Source organism: Carassius carassius, chromosome 14 (genome assembly GCF_963082965.1).
Source record: "Carassius carassius chromosome 14, fCarCar2.1, whole genome shotgun sequence".
Taxonomy (NCBI): domain Eukaryota; kingdom Metazoa; phylum Chordata; class Actinopteri; order Cypriniformes; family Cyprinidae; genus Carassius; species Carassius carassius.
This window is the reverse complement of record NC_081768.1, coordinates 9,963,116-9,982,637: the sequence shown is the minus strand read 5'-3', so window position 1 is coordinate 9,982,637 and position 19,522 is coordinate 9,963,116. Positions and strand designations below refer to the sequence as shown.

The following is a 19,522-nucleotide window of genomic DNA, read 5'->3' as shown; positions in this document are numbered from 1 at the left end:
CAAGTGTCTGATATCTGATTGTTTTACAAGCAGTTCTATCAGTACAAGAGAAATTGAAGGACCACTGTAATTATGCCTTGCTATGTAAACAATGTAAAGAATCTGCAAATCTATAATATTGTTTTATGTATTATTCTTGTTGAATATTAGGGGTGTCAAATGTCAGTATCTGTCTTTCTTTTTTTATTTTTTTATTTACTTTATTTTTCGTGCATGTGATGTTGGCTGTCAAAAATAACCTCCTCTCCTACTTCAATTTAGATGCCATTGAAATTCAAATAGAAGCTTATGCAAATCTCTGTCGTTAATATTCGGGCTGATTGCCTTTTACTTGGCCTTCAAACCCTCCCTTTGCTGCTCATCTCAGACATAACATGCATTCCTCAAATACTTTCTTAACTACAGTACGACTTGAAACTTACATCTAGTTTTTAAGTGCCTACTGGAATACAGCCTTCTGAACTCCAAACACATGGCTTCAGTCAACTAAAGTATGCATTATCAGAGTGATTTTGTGCTTGCAATTTATTTTTAACCCAACATACTAGCCTACTTAATAAACATGCCACAGTGGCCTTTAAAAGGTCCCTTTTGAAATAAGTCTTTGATGAAATGTCATTTGGTCCAGTCAAAACATCTGTGAAGATCTAAAGAAAGTAATCAGATCTTTTGTCTCAAGATGCAGGAGCTGGTTTTGGTTAACACCTTTTTTGTTGTCTTTCTTCACAATAAATATATATATCATACATGTGTATGTGTTTACGGGCTGCTTAATATGTCTATGATTATCTTGGTTGTTTGTGTTTTAAAAAGTTGCATATTTGGTGCTCATTAAGTTTCTAAAGATACAACCATATGAGATGCACATGTGCTTTGTAAGTTCGGCGAGGTTTTTGAATAGCGCACCATTAATAGATGCAAAAATAAACAGCAGCTAGTTTTCCTTTGATGGTTTTACATTCAGGTGAACGCTGCTGTAAGCGTTCAGTGCCCATGATGCTCTGATATCGCCTTTATTTGTGTGTGGCCCTGGGCACTAATGATAGCATGCAGGTTTGGGTAATAACCTTGTTTATCTCCTCTTTATGGCTCAGCGAGTAACAGTGGGCGCCGTCGGCGTGCAATTTTAACCCAAGCGTGATGCTTCTTTCCTTTGAGGTGTAAAGACCAGCCTTCGTTTTAACTTCAAGTGGCAGAAACATAGAACAAAGTTTGAAGTGAATTCCAGTTTCATTGACTTTCATTTAGATTTGTCTGATTTTTTTTTTCTCTTAAATGACTCCAAATGACTATTAATACCAGACAGAGTACAAAGCAAAGCCCTTTACGCTTCTGTTTAGCTTTCATCATGAGCTTAATGTCCTCCATGTTGGACCTGCTATTATGGATGTTTTGAACTGGGCAGCAGTGATTATATTGCATAAAGGTTGAGATGCCAGTATCCTACATATGATACTTGCTTATTAAAGAAATTGTTCACTCAAAAATGAAAAGCTGATGTTTTCCCCATGAAAGCGAATGATGACAACAGCTGGTCCCCATGTACTTTCATTGCATGTATTAGAGCAGCTTAATTTCTCCTTTTCCACTTAAAAAAAGAAATTTGTATGGGTTTGGAACAACACAATTGTGGTTAAATGATAACCTAATTACCTTTTTTGGGTGATGTATTCTTTAGATATTCTAACAACTGTGTAGCATATTTGTCTGTAAAGTCAAGGCTCTTGCTCATTTTGACAAAAAAAAAAAAATAATTTCATTATGATTAATATATGAAATCAGATGAAAATACCAACATATGTTTTTTTTTTTATGGTGCTTGTGTGCATGTGGCCTTTACTCTGTAGCAGCTCACAAAAAGATATTTCCTTGATTCCAGTGGCATTTGCTCTTTCTCTTTGACTTATTGTACAGTCCATATTGTGCAGTCCATATAAAGCCATATGTGTATGTGTGTGTATAAAGCAAGAGGCTTTTCTTCCTCCCACAATCTGTCTCAACAGTATATTAGCAGTAGATCTTTTCTCATACACAGGCTTGCACAATACTGAACAAATAATTTTTTTTCAACTATATTTTTCAGACTACAAGGATAGAAGTCATTTAGGCCAGACTAACTGAAAGAGACTATCTGTGTTTTTTTTGTCCCTGTTACTTTATCCTATTTCTTTTTTCTTTTTTTGTCTCGCATGATGAATCATAACACCTTGCAGAATGTATTAGTCCATCTTTGCATTCACCAGCGGGAGCATCATTATTTTTCACCATTATTGTTTGTTATTGCTTTCTCTTCTGCACATCAAATTTAAGGATCTGAACGGGCGTGCATGGAAGATGAAAGGTGAGAATGAATTAAGCCATTGTGATAAGAAGACTGCGTGGAGGTGGTGGTAAAGAGATGACATGCAGACACGAATATAGGGCTTATTTTTTTGGTCCATTTTCTTGGTAACGTAACACAAGTTGGCTTATTTTACAGTTTAAATAACAGTTCTGAAAGAAGTAAAATATAAAATTCAAATTGGCATTTTGTGGCTTTGAGGTTGATGGCTCATTAAATAAAAATATTTATTTGTGATCTTTTTATACATGAAAGTATGGACCGTTTTTAAAAACATTATTTATTTTATAATTTAATATAAATGTTTTATTGTTTGCCCATTACTTTACAGGGTTGTACATTATTTTTAATTAGTTTATTTGTTAATCAAATGACCTCTTCAATATCCCGCACCAGTTTTCTGTTTTAGTAGGCTGTATCCACCTTTTTCTTGTCGGAAAAATGGGCACGGCCATTTGTAAATTCTATGGGTCTGGCTTCCGGTCTCATCTGCGTCCACTCTGTCCAGCTATTTTTAGCTGAACAAAACAGCTATTATTTTAATGTATTGTCTTAATTATGAACACACTGGTTTGTAGTGCAAACAGTTTTACTGTTTACTGCACGTTGTTATTCTTTTCGTTATTTACCTACAGCGACTAATGAACCGGAAGTTTCACCCATAGGCTTACTTCCGCGTTGAAGTAAAAGGTGGATGGATACATAAACGCAGACATTTTTTTTTTGTCAACCGAACAATTAAAATGAATTATCATTACGGTGCATAGATTTCATGACAGAAACCTTTCGTTAATGAACTTGTGCACCAGTCATTTTTGTTGATGAGAACAGTGGCAATTAGATTGACTCGTTTCCCTCAAGATTTATCAAAACTGGCTCGAGCTTGCCTTGGGAGTTACGATTGAAGATCTCTTGATCATCATATACCAGGACATCCAGAAGATTAAGAATTCCTCTTTGAGCAGTTGTTAGTGTCAGAGATGCGGGACTGTAGTGCTGTGCCTGGTGAACGGACCTCGCTGATGTGGAGAAGTGGGGCTTTGATCAAGTGTGGTTCGGCACTGAGTGCTTTCGGCCCTTTCCTCCCTTGACTGCTATATAACTGTACTCATACACAGAGAGAGAGATGAAATGAGATGAGAGATCTGTTCTGGTCCCATACTCTCTGATTCAGCTAGTCCTGCTCTGGTGCTCTGCAGTTGCAGACTGATTCCTCCGGGAACGCTCGGCGCAATAAAGAACAAAAGAGCCGAGCAGAGTTATCGCACAGTGCTGCGTCTGAGCCAGGCAAAATCACATGTATTTTTAATGTGCTGCAAATAAGAAATACAGCCTAGATTTCTCTCTCTCTCTTTCTGTCTCAGTGGCTAATAAAGAGTCTTATCATTACCCACAAAAATTTAACGCCGAGCTTTGCTGACATGAGATAGGTTCTTCCTGATATTTTCAGCCTTCAGCAATTTTGCAGGGCTCTTTGTGAGCGTGTGTGTTGATCTATAGCCCATTGCTTACTGTACTAATGTCTTCACCCTAAAATTTTGGGCTAACTGGCAGACCTAGTTATGCTGTCTTGTGAAGCGGAAAGTCTAGTGTGTGTGTGTGTGTGTAAACTGAAGGGCGATTCACCTGTCATCCTTTTTTTAAGCTTATTTACACATGGCTGAGCATTTAAAGCACTTTAAAGAATTCACTACTGCTGTAACTAGTTCCAGCTCTTTGAACGATGTTTGGAATATTAAAACTTGAATGTACTCTGGCATCCTGTTTTTAGCCTCCTTTTTAATAAAAAGCAAGTAATTTTAGCTTGGCATGTTAAGTATGTCAGCCTGCTAAGTATAACGATTTTGTTTCTTCCGACAACATGCTTCTATTTGTACACTGTAAAATCCGACAAGTTCACTTAACTCAAAAAAATAGTTGAAACAGATTACATCGAAAATTTTAAGTCAAATTAACTTAAATTTTTTTAGTTCAATAAAATATATATTTTTAAGTGTCTGTTACCATACACTGTAAATCCTAATAAGTTCAAAGAACTCTTAAGTTTACATTAAATTAGAAATTACATTTCCAGTTGCCTTAAATTATCTCAGTTATCTTAGAAATATTTATATTTCTCAACTTATAATTAGAGAGTACTTCACTCAAAATTTTCTCTAGTCTATTGTTGTCCATCCTCAACCTTACCACAGGCTCTACTCTTCACCACAACGGTAACACTACAAAAAAAACATAATAGAAACCTTTGTAAGTTCTAACATAACACAACATTTAAGTACTAACTTAAGTCCCTCTATGTTAATCTTGTGTTAAAACACACAAAATAACACTAATTTCTACATTTATTTTCCTTGTTTTCTGATGCAAAGCATGCTGGGAACTTGAAAACGCAATCATTTTAAGTTCACCTTACTACAACAAACTTTTGAGTTCACAGAACTTATTTAAATTAACTCCAATGAACTTTCATTATTATTTGAGTGCAATTAACTAATTTCATTTGATTAATTTCACTGTTCGGTTCTCTTACGAGAGCTCTCTCGTACTGCGTCTTAGCTAAGACGCTACGGGAAAAGTCTCTTTTCACGAAATACTGAAGCAAAAAATTATCCTTAATTTTGTATTTTTGTAAAGCGCATTTGCAGCAGTACACAGCCATAGGTGAGACGGCTCGTTCGCTCATTGGCTTGTTCTGCGGCAACTGCACAGCCTATTGAGCGCTTCGCGCCCTTCTTGCCACTTCCCGCCGAAACGGGTGTGGCCCAACCTATAAAAGGAGCTCGAAAAGGCTGACTCACCTGATTTTTCATCTCTTCAGCGAAGCTTACGCATCGCTGGATCACGGAGGAAGCAAGCGCCGTCTGAGAAAGCACATCAGCAGGACGAGCCATTCTGAAGCTGCTGGCATCGCCGCCTTCCACTGCCGTTCCTGCTGCGCTATCCGGCGCCTATATCCTTTCAATTCTGTTATATCCAAGCTGTTCTTTATGTGTGTGTGTGTGTTCGCCCTGCGACACACACTCGTAAAAGAGCTCTCGTCTTTTTTAAGATGCCTTCCTGCGGCTCGTCAGAGCCCCACTCAGCGAGGGAGACCGGTACGTCATCGGTGTCTCCTGCCTGGGTGAAGATCATACAGCGCTCGCGCTCGCTGACGGCGGATGCCCCCACTGCGAGCTGTTGCCATGGTGACTCTGAGGACTCGCCTGGCCTTTTTCTCTGAGCCTGCATTCTCCGCTGTGCTGAGGCGCCGTAAAAGCATCGCTTCCAGCGTATTCCGGAACCGTCTTCAGCTCAACCGAGCTCGCCGGTTCGCCCTGACGAGCTGACATCGAGAAGGAGCCGGGGCGAATGTTCGTGTTGGCCGCGATGAGTCTCGGCCGCGAGTGGTTTGCACCAGCGCCCCCCCTCTCGTTCCCGGCTGGATTGTATTTCCCTTTCGGATGAGCGTACTTCTCAAAGCCTGTCTCACTAGCATTCTCCACACTGATGATGCTAAAAACAGGAACTACCACTCACTTCCGCCGGTGGAACAGGCGATAGCGACGCACCTTTGTCCGCCCTCTGCTGGACGGCGGCAAAAGCGGTGTTGCCATCTAAAGCCTGCTGTGTGACGCTGCGTCGGCACTACTAACGATGGCTGCTTCATCGAAGCGCAGGTGTACGAGTTCCGCTGTGGCCGTGCTCTCACCCAAGCGCGCCGCTGTTTCAGTTCCAGGAATTGTGACTTTCTCAGGGTTTTCTGCAATGCGCAAGCCTGCACAGTTGCCCGCTTGCCTGCACACAAAAGCCGTTATCACAACAGCTTCAGCAACGCAGCTCGAGACCCCCGTTCTCGCTCTACCGGCTGTCGCCCCGCGCCGCAGGGACCGCGGCAGAGGATTACGGTGAGGCCGGGAGCCCCAAAGCCATCCTAGGAAAGCCATCTATGCATGCTGCATGACGCTGCGTCGGCACTACACACGATGGCTGCTTCATCGAAGCGCCGGTGTACGAGTTCTGCTGTGGCCGGGCTCTCACCTAAGCGCGCCGCTGTTTCAGTTCCAGAGATTGTGACTGTTTCAGCGTTTTTTGCAATGCGCAAGCCTGTACGGTTGCCCGCTTGCCTGCACACGAAAATCGTTATCACGGCTACCCAGATATTTCCCGAAAAAGGTGTAATTTCTGGTGTCCCGGCCACGGCCGATGGTGCTATAAATGTAGTGACGATGCCCACTGCTCAGTGCCCATCTCCACATATAAACACAGCCCTTCACACAGGGCTCGCACCCATAAAAGTGACTCAAGTCAATCACGCGCACTACATAGTAGACGTGCCCACTCCTCAGTGCCCACAATCACTGTCACACGCGTCATGTGGTTTCTGTAAAAACGAAACCCGTGCACGTTCGTCCGGCCACGGCCGATGGTGCTATAAATGCAGTGACGATGCCCACTCCTCAGTGCCCATCTCCACATGTAAGCACAGCCCTGCACACAGGGCTCGCGCACATAAGATCGACACAGATCGGTCGAGCGCGCCGCATAGTAAACGCGCCCACTCCCCAGTGCCCACATACACTATGTCACATACGGCGCGTGGCTTCTGTAAAAACGAGGCCCGTGCACGTACACTCTGCACAGGCAGACAGCGAGTTGAAAGTGGTAAATGTGCACATATGCAGCGCACAGTTACTCGCAGACATATCGAGTCCCACGGGACCTGCTCAGCCTTCCCCCAGTCGGTTAAGCGCCGGGACGGGGTCGAGGAGGAGCGATCTGCCCGCTGTGATCAGCGCGCTCCCCGCCTCAAATGCGCAGCACACCCGAGCGCCGCCGTTGCCCAGTCAACAGAGCGCGCTTCGCATCCAGCCCTTAGCCATTCATGCAGATGCATGGTCAGCGCTTCCAGGGGTTTCGGATTGGGTGCTAGGCATTATAAAGAGAGGCTACTCGCTACAGTTTTTTTCGGCGCGCGTCGAAACTACAGTCAAAACAGAAGTAGCACACATACTTCGGGCCGAAATATCAAAACTGTTGAGCAAAGGGGCTGTAGAGCCTGTGTCTCAAGCTCAAAGCGAGGGGGGGGCTGTACAGCAGATACTTTCTGGTGCCCAAGAGAGACGGGGGTCTCAGGCCCATACTGGATCTAAGACAGCTGAACAAGGCATTGATGAAACGCAGTTTCAAAATGCTTATGACCAGGAAACTCCTCGCGCAGATTCGCAGAGGGGACTGGTTCATGTCAATAGATCTGAGGGACGCGTATTTTCAAATACAGATAGCGTCAAACCACAGGCGATATTTGAGATTCGCCTTCGAAGGCCAGGCATACCAGTTTACAGTCCTCCGTGGCTCCTCGTACGTTTACGAGGTGCATGGATGCAGCGCTCGCTCCTCTCAGACTCAGAGGCATACGAGTGCTGAATTATTTGGACGACTGGCTGATTCTGGCCCGATCACGAGCGGAGCTCGTGGACCACAGGGCCGTTTTACTCGATCACCTCGAGAAGCTCGGCCTCAGTGTCAATTGGGCGAAGAGTTCGCTGAACCCCAGTCAGACGATCCTGTTTCTGGGTATAGTTCTGAACTCGTGTTCCATGACGGCGCGGCTGTCACCACAGCGCGCAATGGGCATTCAGTGCGCAGCGAGTTCTTTCCGCTGCGGCGCGACCGTGTCGCTCAAACACTGTCAAAAGATGCTGGGTCTCATGGCCTCAGCATCTCCGGTTCTGCGGCTGGGCCTGCTCCGCATGCGCCCCCTGCAGTTCTGGCTGAAGGCTCGGGTGCCGCGCAGAGCGTGGGCATCTGGCCGGCTGCATTTCAAGGTCGATCAGAGCTGTGTTGCGGCTCTAGCACCTTGGACAGCGAACGGCTGGTACCGATCAGGTGTAAGCCTGGGGACTTCCCCGAGTGTGAAAATGGTGTCGACGGACGCCTCCGCTTCGGGATGGGGAGCGCTGCTCGAAGGCAGACCGTCCTTTGACCTATGGTCAGAACGGGAAAAGCTCCATCACATCAACTGCCTGGAAATGCTGGCAGTGGAGAACGCGCTGACGTGCTTTTGTCCCCATATCAGGATCACCACGTCGTAGTCCGTGCGGACAACATGTCCGTGGTGTCCTACATAAATTGCCAGGGCGTTCTCGGGTCCCGAAACCTGTGCAGGCTGACGGAACGCCTCCTAGTTTGGGCTCAGCGCAACGTGCGCTCGCTGAGAGCAGTGCATGTGCCTGGACTGCAAAATCTGGGTCCAGACAGGCTGTCCAGAGGCAATGTTCCTACGGGCGATTGGTCTCTACACCCGCAAACAGTCCGGCTGTTGTGAGAGAGATTTGGCATGGCGGAGGTGGACCTCTTTGCGTCCCACGAAAACGCTCACTGCCCCGCGTTCTTTTCCAAGAACGAAAGCGCGCTGTCACGGAGATGGCCGTGTTGCCCGCTTTATGCGTTCCCTCACGTCTCCCTCCTTCCGCAGGTGATAGAACGGGTGAGAGAAACGAGATGTTCAATACTGCTTGTAGCACCTCTTTGGAAGAACCAACCATGGTTCCCAGATTTGATGCAGTTAGCAGATGTCGCCCCGTGGCCGGTACCGTTGAGGAGGGACCTCTCGCAGGCAAGGGGCTCGATTTGGCACCCTCAACCGGAGTTGTGGTCCCTCCATGTGTGGGCGCTCAACGGTTACCCGCTGATCTCGCAGTGGGAGTGCTAAATAGTGTGTGGGTGATTTGCACGCGCTCTCGGTGAGCCAGTCGTGCTTGGAGTTTGGGCCCAATGACTGAAGGGTCATACTCAAACCTAGGCACGGTTATGTGCCGAAATCCCTCAACACACCGTTTCGGGCTCAGGTTATTGCCCTGTCTGCCCTGCCGGTGTCAGGGGAGGATGGAGACTCGAGTCTTCTTTGCCCTGTCAGGGTTTTAAGAGCTTATGTGTCTCGCTCTGCTGCCTTTCGGCAGACGGAGCAGCTGTTTGTCTCGTTCGGTGGATGTTCCAAGGGAATGGCTGTTTCGAGACAGACTCTATCCAGATGGATAGTTGACGCCATAGCGTTAGCTTACGCTTCCAGGGGCCTTCAGTGCCCGTTGGGCGTCAGAGCACACTCCACAAGAGGCGTCGCCTCTTCGTGGGCGTGGTCTATCGGGATCTCCTTGCAGGATATATGTATGGCGGCAGGTTGGGCCTCGCCGTCTACATTTATCAGGTTCTATAACCTGGAGGTCCCCGCCTTGCAAGCAAGGCTGTTGTCGGTATAGTCGAATCAGGGCCCTGAGGGGAATTCTGAGTTCACGAGCGCTATGCGCTGCCGACTGTTATATGGGCAGTATTGCGTAAGACCCGCATTGCCCCATTGGTCAGGCCTTGCCTCGGCTGTGTGATGTCATATTGCCGCATCTACGGATGCTGCTAGATATAGGACGGAGGGCTTTTTCCCTTTTCTGTCCTGGACTCTCTGTGAGTCCCTCAGGTGACTGTGCACTGTAAATCCTGGGCATTGCTTCAGGTTTATTGGTGTGTGTTCCCTGCGCGCACGGCGTTTTATATTGGGTCCCCGTAGCGTCTTAGCTAAGACGCAGTACGAGAGAGCTCTCGTAAGAGAACGTACTCTGTTACTAAACGTAACCTCGGTTCTCTCTAGAAGAGCGAACGAGTACTGCGTTCTGTGCCGTGTGCACGATTCACTCTGGTTCGCTTCGGCGATGAAATAAATCAGGTGAGTCAGCCTTTTCGAGCTCCTTTTATATGTTGGGCCACACCCGTTTCGGCGGGAAGTGGCAAGAAGGGCGCGAAGCGCCCTTATTGGTCTGATGTTGCATCAGCCCGCGCTCGATAGGCTGTGCAGTTGCCGCAGAACAAGCCAATGAGCGAACGAGCCGTCTCGCCTATGGCTGTGTACTGCTGCAAATGCGCTTTACAAAAATACAAAATTAAGGATAATTTTTTGCTTCAGTATTTCGTGAAAAGAGACTTTTCCCGTAGCGTCTTAGCTAAGACGCAGTACTCGTTCGCTCTTCTAGAGAGAACCGAGGTTACGTTTAGTAACCGAGTACGTTTTACAGTGTACTCACTTTTAGTGATGCACCGAAATGAAAATTCTGGGCCGAATATTTAGGATGCACTTGGCCGAAAACCGAAACTGAAGCCGAAAATGGCTTCTTTTAAAAACTTATTGCAAAATTTTTAATGGATAAGAAATGAAAAATCACAAACCAATAGAATAATCATCAAACTTTTATTAACACTTACAGTTACATAACAAAACCTAAAATATTTTTAACAATAAATAAATATTATTCTTCAAGTTTTCTTCCATTGAATAAAATAGTTTAACATTTGTGGGGGAAAAAACAATCCACAATTATATGAATAACTGCACACAAAAATCACAGAATGGCAGTGGGCCTCTATTCTGTTGCTGCAATGTAAACAATTATTTACTTGCATTTTAAATTTCTGTGCAAAACAACAGTGCAAAACAGCAATAGAACTTAATCCAAACTCAAACTGTAAAGAACATTTAAGCCTATGTAACCTTAGGAAACACAGTTGTGCGGTGCTACGCAAATTTTAATGTAACTATATAAACAGGAAAAAGGAAACGTGTCAGGTTTCTCTTTAAGAACAAAAGTTGCTCAGCTTTTTGTTTTCAGGTGGTGTATAAAACCTGTTTGTCGAAAAGTTCTTTGGCACCGTACCCCCTCTTGAGACTTTTGCAGAACAAACGTTACATATTGCAAGTTTGTTGTCCTCATCTGAAACTTTAAAATACTTCCATACAGCTGACATGCTTAATCTTTGCAGACGCGTGCAAACAGCTCGAACGTGAATGAAACCTGCTTAAGCACGGAGGGGAGGGGTGGGTGACGAGTGATAACAGCTTGACCGTGAGTGAAACCCAAGCACTAGCGCACGGATGGGAGGGGCGCGGTGGACATTCATTTTCGGTGGACATTTTCTGCTGGATTTGTTATTTCTGCCCGAAACCGATAATGCCATTTTCGGCTGAAATTTTCGGCGACCGAAATTTCGGTGCACCCCTACTCACTTTAATTTTGCACGAAGGCCAAAATCTCGGAGGAAAATTATATCGCTGTTTTGTAGGGATGCACCGGTTGACTGGCCATAAATCGGAACCGGACGGTTTTTGGTCTTTTTTCGGCGGATTTTTCCGGAAGTGCATCCGCGTGCACACACTATATTGTAATCATTCGCTATCATGTCGTTTGTGAGGAAGTATTTCGAAATCTGTGTGTAGGACACGGGCAGCCATTCAGTGCTGGAAGTGCAGAGCTACACATCTGAGGCACAGATAGCAGGAAGTGAACAGCTATTTGTGTACTGACGCACAAATAAAAGTATTTCCTGCGTGTACTGAAGCTGCGTGAGCGTATGTGTTCCTGTCCGCGCCCCGCACACGCGGAGACAGTGAAGGATGTTCAGCTTAACTTCTCACGTGTTGGATGAGAAACGAAACTGACTAAACTGTTGACAAAACTGGTGCTTTTTTTTTGTAAAGTAGAACTTGCGTACACGTTTGAAAAGCCAGAAGTACGTAAGTTCTGTATAGGATGATTATTTTTATTTTACCTTAAAATTACATCGACTTAATTTGATTTAAAAATCACCTGCTGTAGCGCACTGAAAAAAGTTTTCATTCATCCAATTAAAACATTTTAGGGTAATGATTCACGTCTATATTTTTTTACTTGAGACAATAGATATTTATTTTTCATTGGCTCAAGTTAAAATATAGATGTGAGTCATCACCCTAATTTTTTATTTTTTTTTATTGGATGAATGAAACACTTTGCATTTATGTTTTATTCGCAAAAACATTATTTGATTTTAACATTTTGGAATAATTTATTTATATAACATACTTTTATTTAGTCTCACTGGTAAAGACATTTTTTAAATTGAATGAATTCTGATTAAGAAACATCTTATTGAATGTGTGTTGATTGTGTTGTTTGGATTGTAGAACTATGCAGTTGTTGCCTTTAATTTCACATGGTTAAAGTTAGTTTTCATTTAAGGCCAGTTCTATGTAGTTTCAACCCAATTCAAAAACAAAAGCTAAATGCTGATATCTGTACCATCTATGTTTGTATTGAATGTAGGCTGCTTACTGTGCAGTTTCTGCCGTTAATTTCAGATGGTTATGGTTATTGTTTTCAATAGCCAAAAGCCAGTTTGGCCTATTAAATACCAAATAAACATCTTGTTTTTGCACACTTTCCTTCTTTCTTGTTTGTTGCTTAAAGAAAAAATAAAAAAATCGGAAATCGGTATCGGCCATGAAAAATCATGATCGTGCATCCCTACTGTTTTGAACTTGGCATCATAAATGTGAAAAATCTGAAGATTTGGTGTGCATCTGAAAGCAAATGCCAGGAAAAAGTGGGTAATAAAACCAGGCAAGAAAATCAAGTTGTTTTCCAGTGAAGCATTTTAGCTTGGTTCATTTGAGGTCTTGGCAGATCATTTTTTCGTTTAGCCTCAGGTTAATGCAAACTGTGCTTGCTTTCCTCTTGCATCTTCATTCTGTATGCCAGACGGAGTTAGTCAGTCAATCACACATTCTGATATTGTTGTGCAACTTTAAAAAATATGGATGAAATTGTTCTGGAAGCACGCAAAGGTTGAAAATCAGTTTCTCAAAGTGCTTTAGCAGGTTGATGCTGTGTTTTAGCATGTTAATAATGTAAATTCATACATTTTCTCATTATATCAGGTTGTACGAGTATTTGAGTTCTTGAAGGATAATATTGTCTCAAATGGAATCCTAAAGTGGAATTTCGTAGAACAAATCAGCTTTTTGTTGAATAAAAACTTAATCTAAATTACTAAATCTGTTAACTGACTAAAAATAGATTAACTAAATAAATATAATGTATACTTAAAATACAGATGAATACGTGTCAACACACTGTATATAAACATAGTCTAGTTTTTTGCATGCCTTAATTTTTTGTTGTCTCCTAAAAGTTTTGTGTGTGTTGTCTGTGATGTATTAATAAAGAGTGTTTCTCTTTTTCTCTGGTGTTTTTTTGTCTTTTATGGTGTACATGTGCTATGTCCCTATGGGCCCGACAGGAAAGTGTGAGCAGCTTTTAGCTGCTTTGTATAAAACCCAAGTGCAAAAGGAAAAACACCAGAAAGATGCAATTGTGTGTGTGGAAGTGTGGGAATGTGTGAGGATATCGTCACTGTGGAGGCCGGCATCGGTGTTGTTTTCTGACACTAACTAATGACCAGCACAATCTCAGTGTTTCTGTATTGTTAGATTTACGAGCTTAGCGGGACACCCACCACTGAGAGTCCTACCGGCCCTTGTCAGTTCTCTAAGAGAGAGCAGGAAACTTTGACTGGGATTTATGACCCGAACAAGACCAAAAAAAAGCCAGCACCATGTTCAGACAGAACTTTGTTTTTGTCTGTTGAGCGTTGTTGTCTTATCAAGGGTGGACACTCAGCAGAGCAAAGGTCTAGGATGGCACTGGAAGTAGCACATTGTCTTCCTGTCTGCTTTCCTGCATTAAGATGACAATGTGGGTGGTTTTATTTTTATTTATTTATTTTTTGCAATTTAGCAACTATTGTAAGGCTAGAAATACCCAAGAATTTTTTTTTTGTGTGTGTGTGCTTTTTTCCATTCAGCAACTATTGTGATGCTAGAAGCATAATTTCTCTAAACATTACTGTATCTGATCAAATATACAGTAAAATAGTATTATTGTGAAATATAATTTTTTTAAATTACTGTTTCTAATTTAAGTATTAATTTCTTAAAAAACAAATCACACTGAACAGTTGTATAGCTATATACATTAACATTTTTATTTTTATTAATATATCTATGGATCAATCACTTTTTTCCTTTTGTACCTTATTGCTTAGATCAGTGGTTTTCAACCTGTGGCCCGCGGTGGTATTGCAGGTGGGCCGCCAATTACTTTTAAAAGAAATAATATTGTTAATATATGTAAAAATGTCTAAGTCATAACATAACATCATTTCATATATATAATTAAATAACAAAAAAAGAAATATTAAACTGTTACTATGCTTCCACTATTCGAGCTCGCTGATTGGTTTAAGAATAAACCACCAATTTATTTTAGATATTTTTGCTACATATGCTACAGAACAACAAATTCAAACATGCATAAATGGCTGTTGTGTTTCCTCCTGACTGCTTGCTCTGCTGTCTACCCGCTGCCGAGCTCTGCCTGGATCTGGTTTTCCTGTTTTGCTGAGCGGTGCCAGCCCAAGTTATTTTCTGTTCATTTCCAGTCCATTCTAGGGCTGTGCAATTAATAGAAATCATCATAAAATCACGATTTGAGCGCGTGCGATTTCTAAATCGCTTTATAGCACGATTTTCCGCGGCCCTGACCTCCCGTAGTATGCTATCCGATCCAATCAGAATGCATTGCGCCTAGCTCGAGAACAGAAAAGACTGGGCATATGCCTGTAACTCCTTACTCCAGGTTCACACTCTGTCTGTGATGCGCCTTTTTTTCAGAGTCCATGTTAACAGATCAGAGCATTCACACTGCACGCGGTAAAAGGCTAGAAATAAAAACGTGCGAAAATAATGAATATCTAACACAAGAACATAGAGAGAGTTGTGAGCGCACAGGACGCAGTTTAAGTGAGAGGAGACACGTTTTAAGTGCGCACTCTCTTTCCGTGCAGAGCAGCGTGTATCTGAGCAAGTACGTCTGGTTTTGTGACAGAGCAAAGGAAATCTGCGTGCGAACAGATAGATTCGCGCTCGTGCATTATTTTAATGTGCTTTCGCGTTATATTTATGCGCTCTCGCTGCTGACCGCATACATATACTGTATACACACTGCAAACACCTGAGGCACCGCTACAATTAATGAGCTCTATGAACAATGCATGGCAAAAAAGAAAGAATAAAAAGTCCCTGGACACAGTATTTTTTTTTTTTTTATTGCCATAAGTCTATACATTTTGTTACATCTTTACTTTTTGACTTATGACATTTTGACTTATGTCTGTTCTAGAGACGTTACAATTTTTTGATAAAGCCCTCGAGCTGAAAAAGGTTGGGAACCACTGGCTTAGATATAGAACAAGATAGACAGAGAGCAAATGTGTTTTATGATTAATAAATCTATAAAACTGCAATATGGCATGATTATGCCTCTGGTGTAGATTTCTGTTAGATTTTAACTGTGGCCTGTGCCGACTCAAGTTCCTGTCACTTTGGATCATACTGCAAGTAGCCAGTTCCACAGCACAGCAGTGCTGAGATCTTCTTCTGAAAGTGCATACGTTTTCTCTTTTGCTTCTTCGCAGCAGCTGTTCTCCATTTGTTCTCCTGCTAGCTGTCTTATGATAAGAGATTGCGAAGGAAAAGTCCCCATCCATTTTGAGGATTTTAATGTCTCCCTTGATATCAGTTGCTGAGGGGTTAGTCTTGTTGTCGATCTCAGTGGAGGTAGCAGGGTTTTTTCAAGCTTACCTAGATGCTTATTCTCTAAGAAAAAAAAGCAGGAGCGAGGGAGAGAGAGATCAAAAGAATCCCACAGAGAGAGACTTGCTTCACAAAGGGAAAGAAACATTTAAGAAAGTAAAAATAAAAGGGCCCTCGTGGGTCATTATTCTCAACTTTCTCAGCGTCCCCGCTGGGATAAGAGATGCCGTGCTGTCGTCGTTGGGAAATCTCAGACAGAAGAACACAGTTGCACCATTAGGACCTTTCTTTGCTTTTAAAACGCTGATGCATCTCTTAGCATTTGTTCTGAACAGTGCAGATTTAATGTTTTTTACTAATATATGATATGTAAAATATTATTTATTGTATATACTGTGTGTAGGTATAAATATATATATATATATATATATATATAAATATAAAACGAAAACTCTTATTGGCTTAGAATAGTGAAAAAAAAATTGTGGCGCCAAACTCTCCTGTGTGGGTGATTGTCCCTCTTAAGTACAGAGGAGTGGAATATACTTTTGCTCTGTTTTCAGCACTCTTATTTGGGTGGCGGGAGGGATTTCTTAGACAAGCCGCTGACCCCAGGCTTCCCATTGCACTGCTCAGAGATCAGAAACATAGCATCAAAGAAACGCTGGCCCCCCAACCACGTCTGCTTAAACTCACCACAGCAGCTCTACATGTAGCCCACTCGGCTCTGGCAGAAAACACGCAACCTGAGCATTTAGCGCTCAATGGTGTTTATTAAGGAGTTTAATGATAGCGTTCAGCAGTACAGCTGCTAGCTCACTGGTACCTCAAACCTCTATTCAGTCCATATGTCTGGCTTTGGAGTGTTCTTGACCTTCAGGTTCCACTTCTTTGTAGGCTCTCATCTGAATGATAGTATGCTCCGCATTGAGCTAAAGTGCTTCTTTTGAAAATATTCAGTAATTCAGACACTCATGTTGTCTTTCTCTCTTTTGTTTCCTCTACAGCAAACTCTTCTCTGCTCGGCGGTGGAGGAGGTAAGTGTCTTATCTTACTACATTTTCATTGTAACATCGTTTTGAGATGTTAGGTGGTTTCTTCATGAATTCGACAGTGGGAAACACATCGCCATCCACTGGCACTTGAAGTCTGAGGTGTCCAACCATGTCTGTGGTTGCCCATGTGGGCGGTTAATGCAGCAACACTACACAGGCCCTCATTTGGAACCATTTCTGCACACATTTTGACATGATTGAAATAATTACACACAAAACACACAGCATGACAGAAGGAGTAAAGGAGTGTCAGGGTGTGGGGTCGGGAATCAACCCAATTACAACTGGAATTTTGATCCACCCCACTTTTACAGAGGAATCCGTTTAGTCCCCAGATAATGGATGTAGGTCAGTCGTGTGCCCCTTTTCACATGATCCATTGTTTATCCATCTGTGCTACGGTGTCAGGGAGGGTCCTTCTCCCCTGCCACATCTCGGGAGCCGACCGCACTTGATTGGGTCTCTCGTGAGGAAGCGATTACCTCTCGTGATACTCGATCCGTCTCACATCACACTCTCCTTACAGCTCTTATGTTATCTGATGTGTGCTAAAAGCCCCCAAACCCCCGTCTTTCTTCATCGTAGCTCTAGAATAGACCCTTATCCGTCACTGTGACCGATTTCCCTGATTGGAGAAGTGGCCAAAAAAAAATGCCTTATTAAGGCCAGAGGTCACACATCTGTGACAAAACTACTTACCACAGCTCTTGTCAGTGAATCGCTGTGACCCCCACAACTGGGAGTCAAATGTTTCTGCGGCCCGTGCTGTATTAGCACATCATTGTATGTCATCATGGTCCTTGTATTGATTTGTCACGATGCGAAACGTCTCGAGGGCACTTTGGATTCTTCATTATTTTGCCGTAATTGGCTTTTGATATTGGTTAGTATGCGCATATGTGTGTAAGGGAGACTATTAGAGGATGTTCATCAGCAACAGCAGGTGAATGAAGGCTGATGTTACACTCTGTGGGAATATTTTTGTACCTGAAAAAGATCTGTGAAAGGAAATATGCCTGTTAGCATTGCATCTGGAGGTGTTTTTTTCCCAAACATGTCAGCCTGCAAACAAAACTCACATCCCTGATTTAAAAAAAAAGAGCTTATTGTCTTGTTCAGCACTGAAGGGAGTTTAATCAAAGCCCATATCAAGAGCATTGTCTCCCCTAATTGCCATTCCCAGATGCCAGTGCTAGAAAACCAATTAACCCGGAACTATAAGACATTTGGTATAGTGTCAAAGAAGATAAAAAAAAGGCTAATCCCAGGTTGGCAACAAAAGAAAGCACGCTAAACTCTGAAAAGAGCACACTAGTTTGGGACGGACTGACGGGGAGATTTTAGGCTTTGTTCACACTGTACTCAAATCCAAATCAGTTACTATGTTAATAATTTGAGTCTCAAGACAATACTTTTTTAAAAAAAATTGTTTTTTACAGTGAATGTCACATACACTACCGTTCAAAAGTTTGGATCGATAAGATTTCTGTTAGCTTTGATCAATTTAACACATCTTGAATGAAAAGTATCAAAGTTGAATGAAAGTATCAAAGTTACAGTATAAGGATTAAAAACTAAAACCTAAAATTGGTAGTTGCAATTTGCTACAGGTGAATTTAAGCCTCACAATGTTTCTTCACAGTATGAAAATTAATATTCATTTTGATATTTGCTAAAGATACATTTAGTACATCATGTATATAATCGTTCAAACTACAAAAATGAAACTAATTTGAGTAGGATGCAACAAAAATTCAGAATTTCTCTGCCTGTCTGAACAAAGCCAAGTGTAATCCTTTGGCAATAATTGCAAAACCAAAGCAAAAGACTTGACATGAGTAAAGCTCATTCTGTGGTTTGAATGATGATCCAGGTAGCAAGAGTTCTTTGGCTTTTATCTTTTGGAGACTTCAGTCTAAAGCGCCTTTTCTCCCCTTTTTTTTCTTTTTTTTAAATCTGTATCTCCTGTTTCACTCAAGACAACGCTCTTCATTTCTTTCTCACTCTCTCCAGTCTAAAAAAAATCTTGTATGTCCTCGGTGGCTTTATCTCTTGACCCTACGATATCAGCAATGGGGCGGCAGATACACAAACCGGTTTTCTTTTCTCCCCCTTTTCTGCTGCCTATCGTTTATCGAGGTGAGGACCTCCATCTGTGATGAGTTCATCTCATTCGCTACTCTTCAGAAAGAAAGACTTAGGCTTCCCCTTATCTCTGGAAGGTTTTCCCTGCTCTTGTTTTGCTTTCTAATGACCTGGGATCTGGCAGAAATGCTCACTCTCTAATGTAAATAAAAAGGAGAGTTTCTACTGTTTAGCTTTTAACTCTGGGTGGGGCAAAAGGTCGCGGTTATTTAATTGTCTAGTAAACTGTTTTGATGTTTTAGGCTTTAGCGTACCAGCGTTCCACCCAGTTTTTGACTCTCACAGGGTTTCATAGCTGCGGTTGAGAGGTTTCCTGTTGTTGAGCCGCAAACGCGACACACAACAAACTCAATTTAAAATGAAATTGGTGTGGTCAGCAAAGCACGTTATTTAGTTCTCACTTTAAATGGGCATGATTAAATCTTCTATTTCTCTTTAATCTAAATGATCTCTGAACATAAGTGCTCATAAAAAAAAAACAAAAAAACTATGTGTTTTTCAGAAGAGTTATTCTTAGGAGTTAGGAGTTATTCACAACTGATATCTAGACGT

The 19,522-nt window shown here is 42.5% G+C and overlaps 1 protein-coding gene across 3 annotated transcripts in view; it reads left to right on the top strand.

Moving 5' to 3' along the window:
- The window catches only part of macrod2 (mono-ADP ribosylhydrolase 2), a 539,507-nt gene that overhangs the window by 129,655 nt on the left and 390,330 nt on the right, over positions 1-19,522 (top strand). For all 3 annotated transcript variants that reach the window (XM_059565968.1, XM_059565967.1, XM_059565966.1), the window contains exon 4: positions 16,778-16,807. In XM_059565968.1, the coding sequence (XP_059421951.1) occupies positions 16,778-16,807 (30 nt within the window). The remainder of the gene's footprint in view (positions 1-16,777; positions 16,808-19,522) is intronic.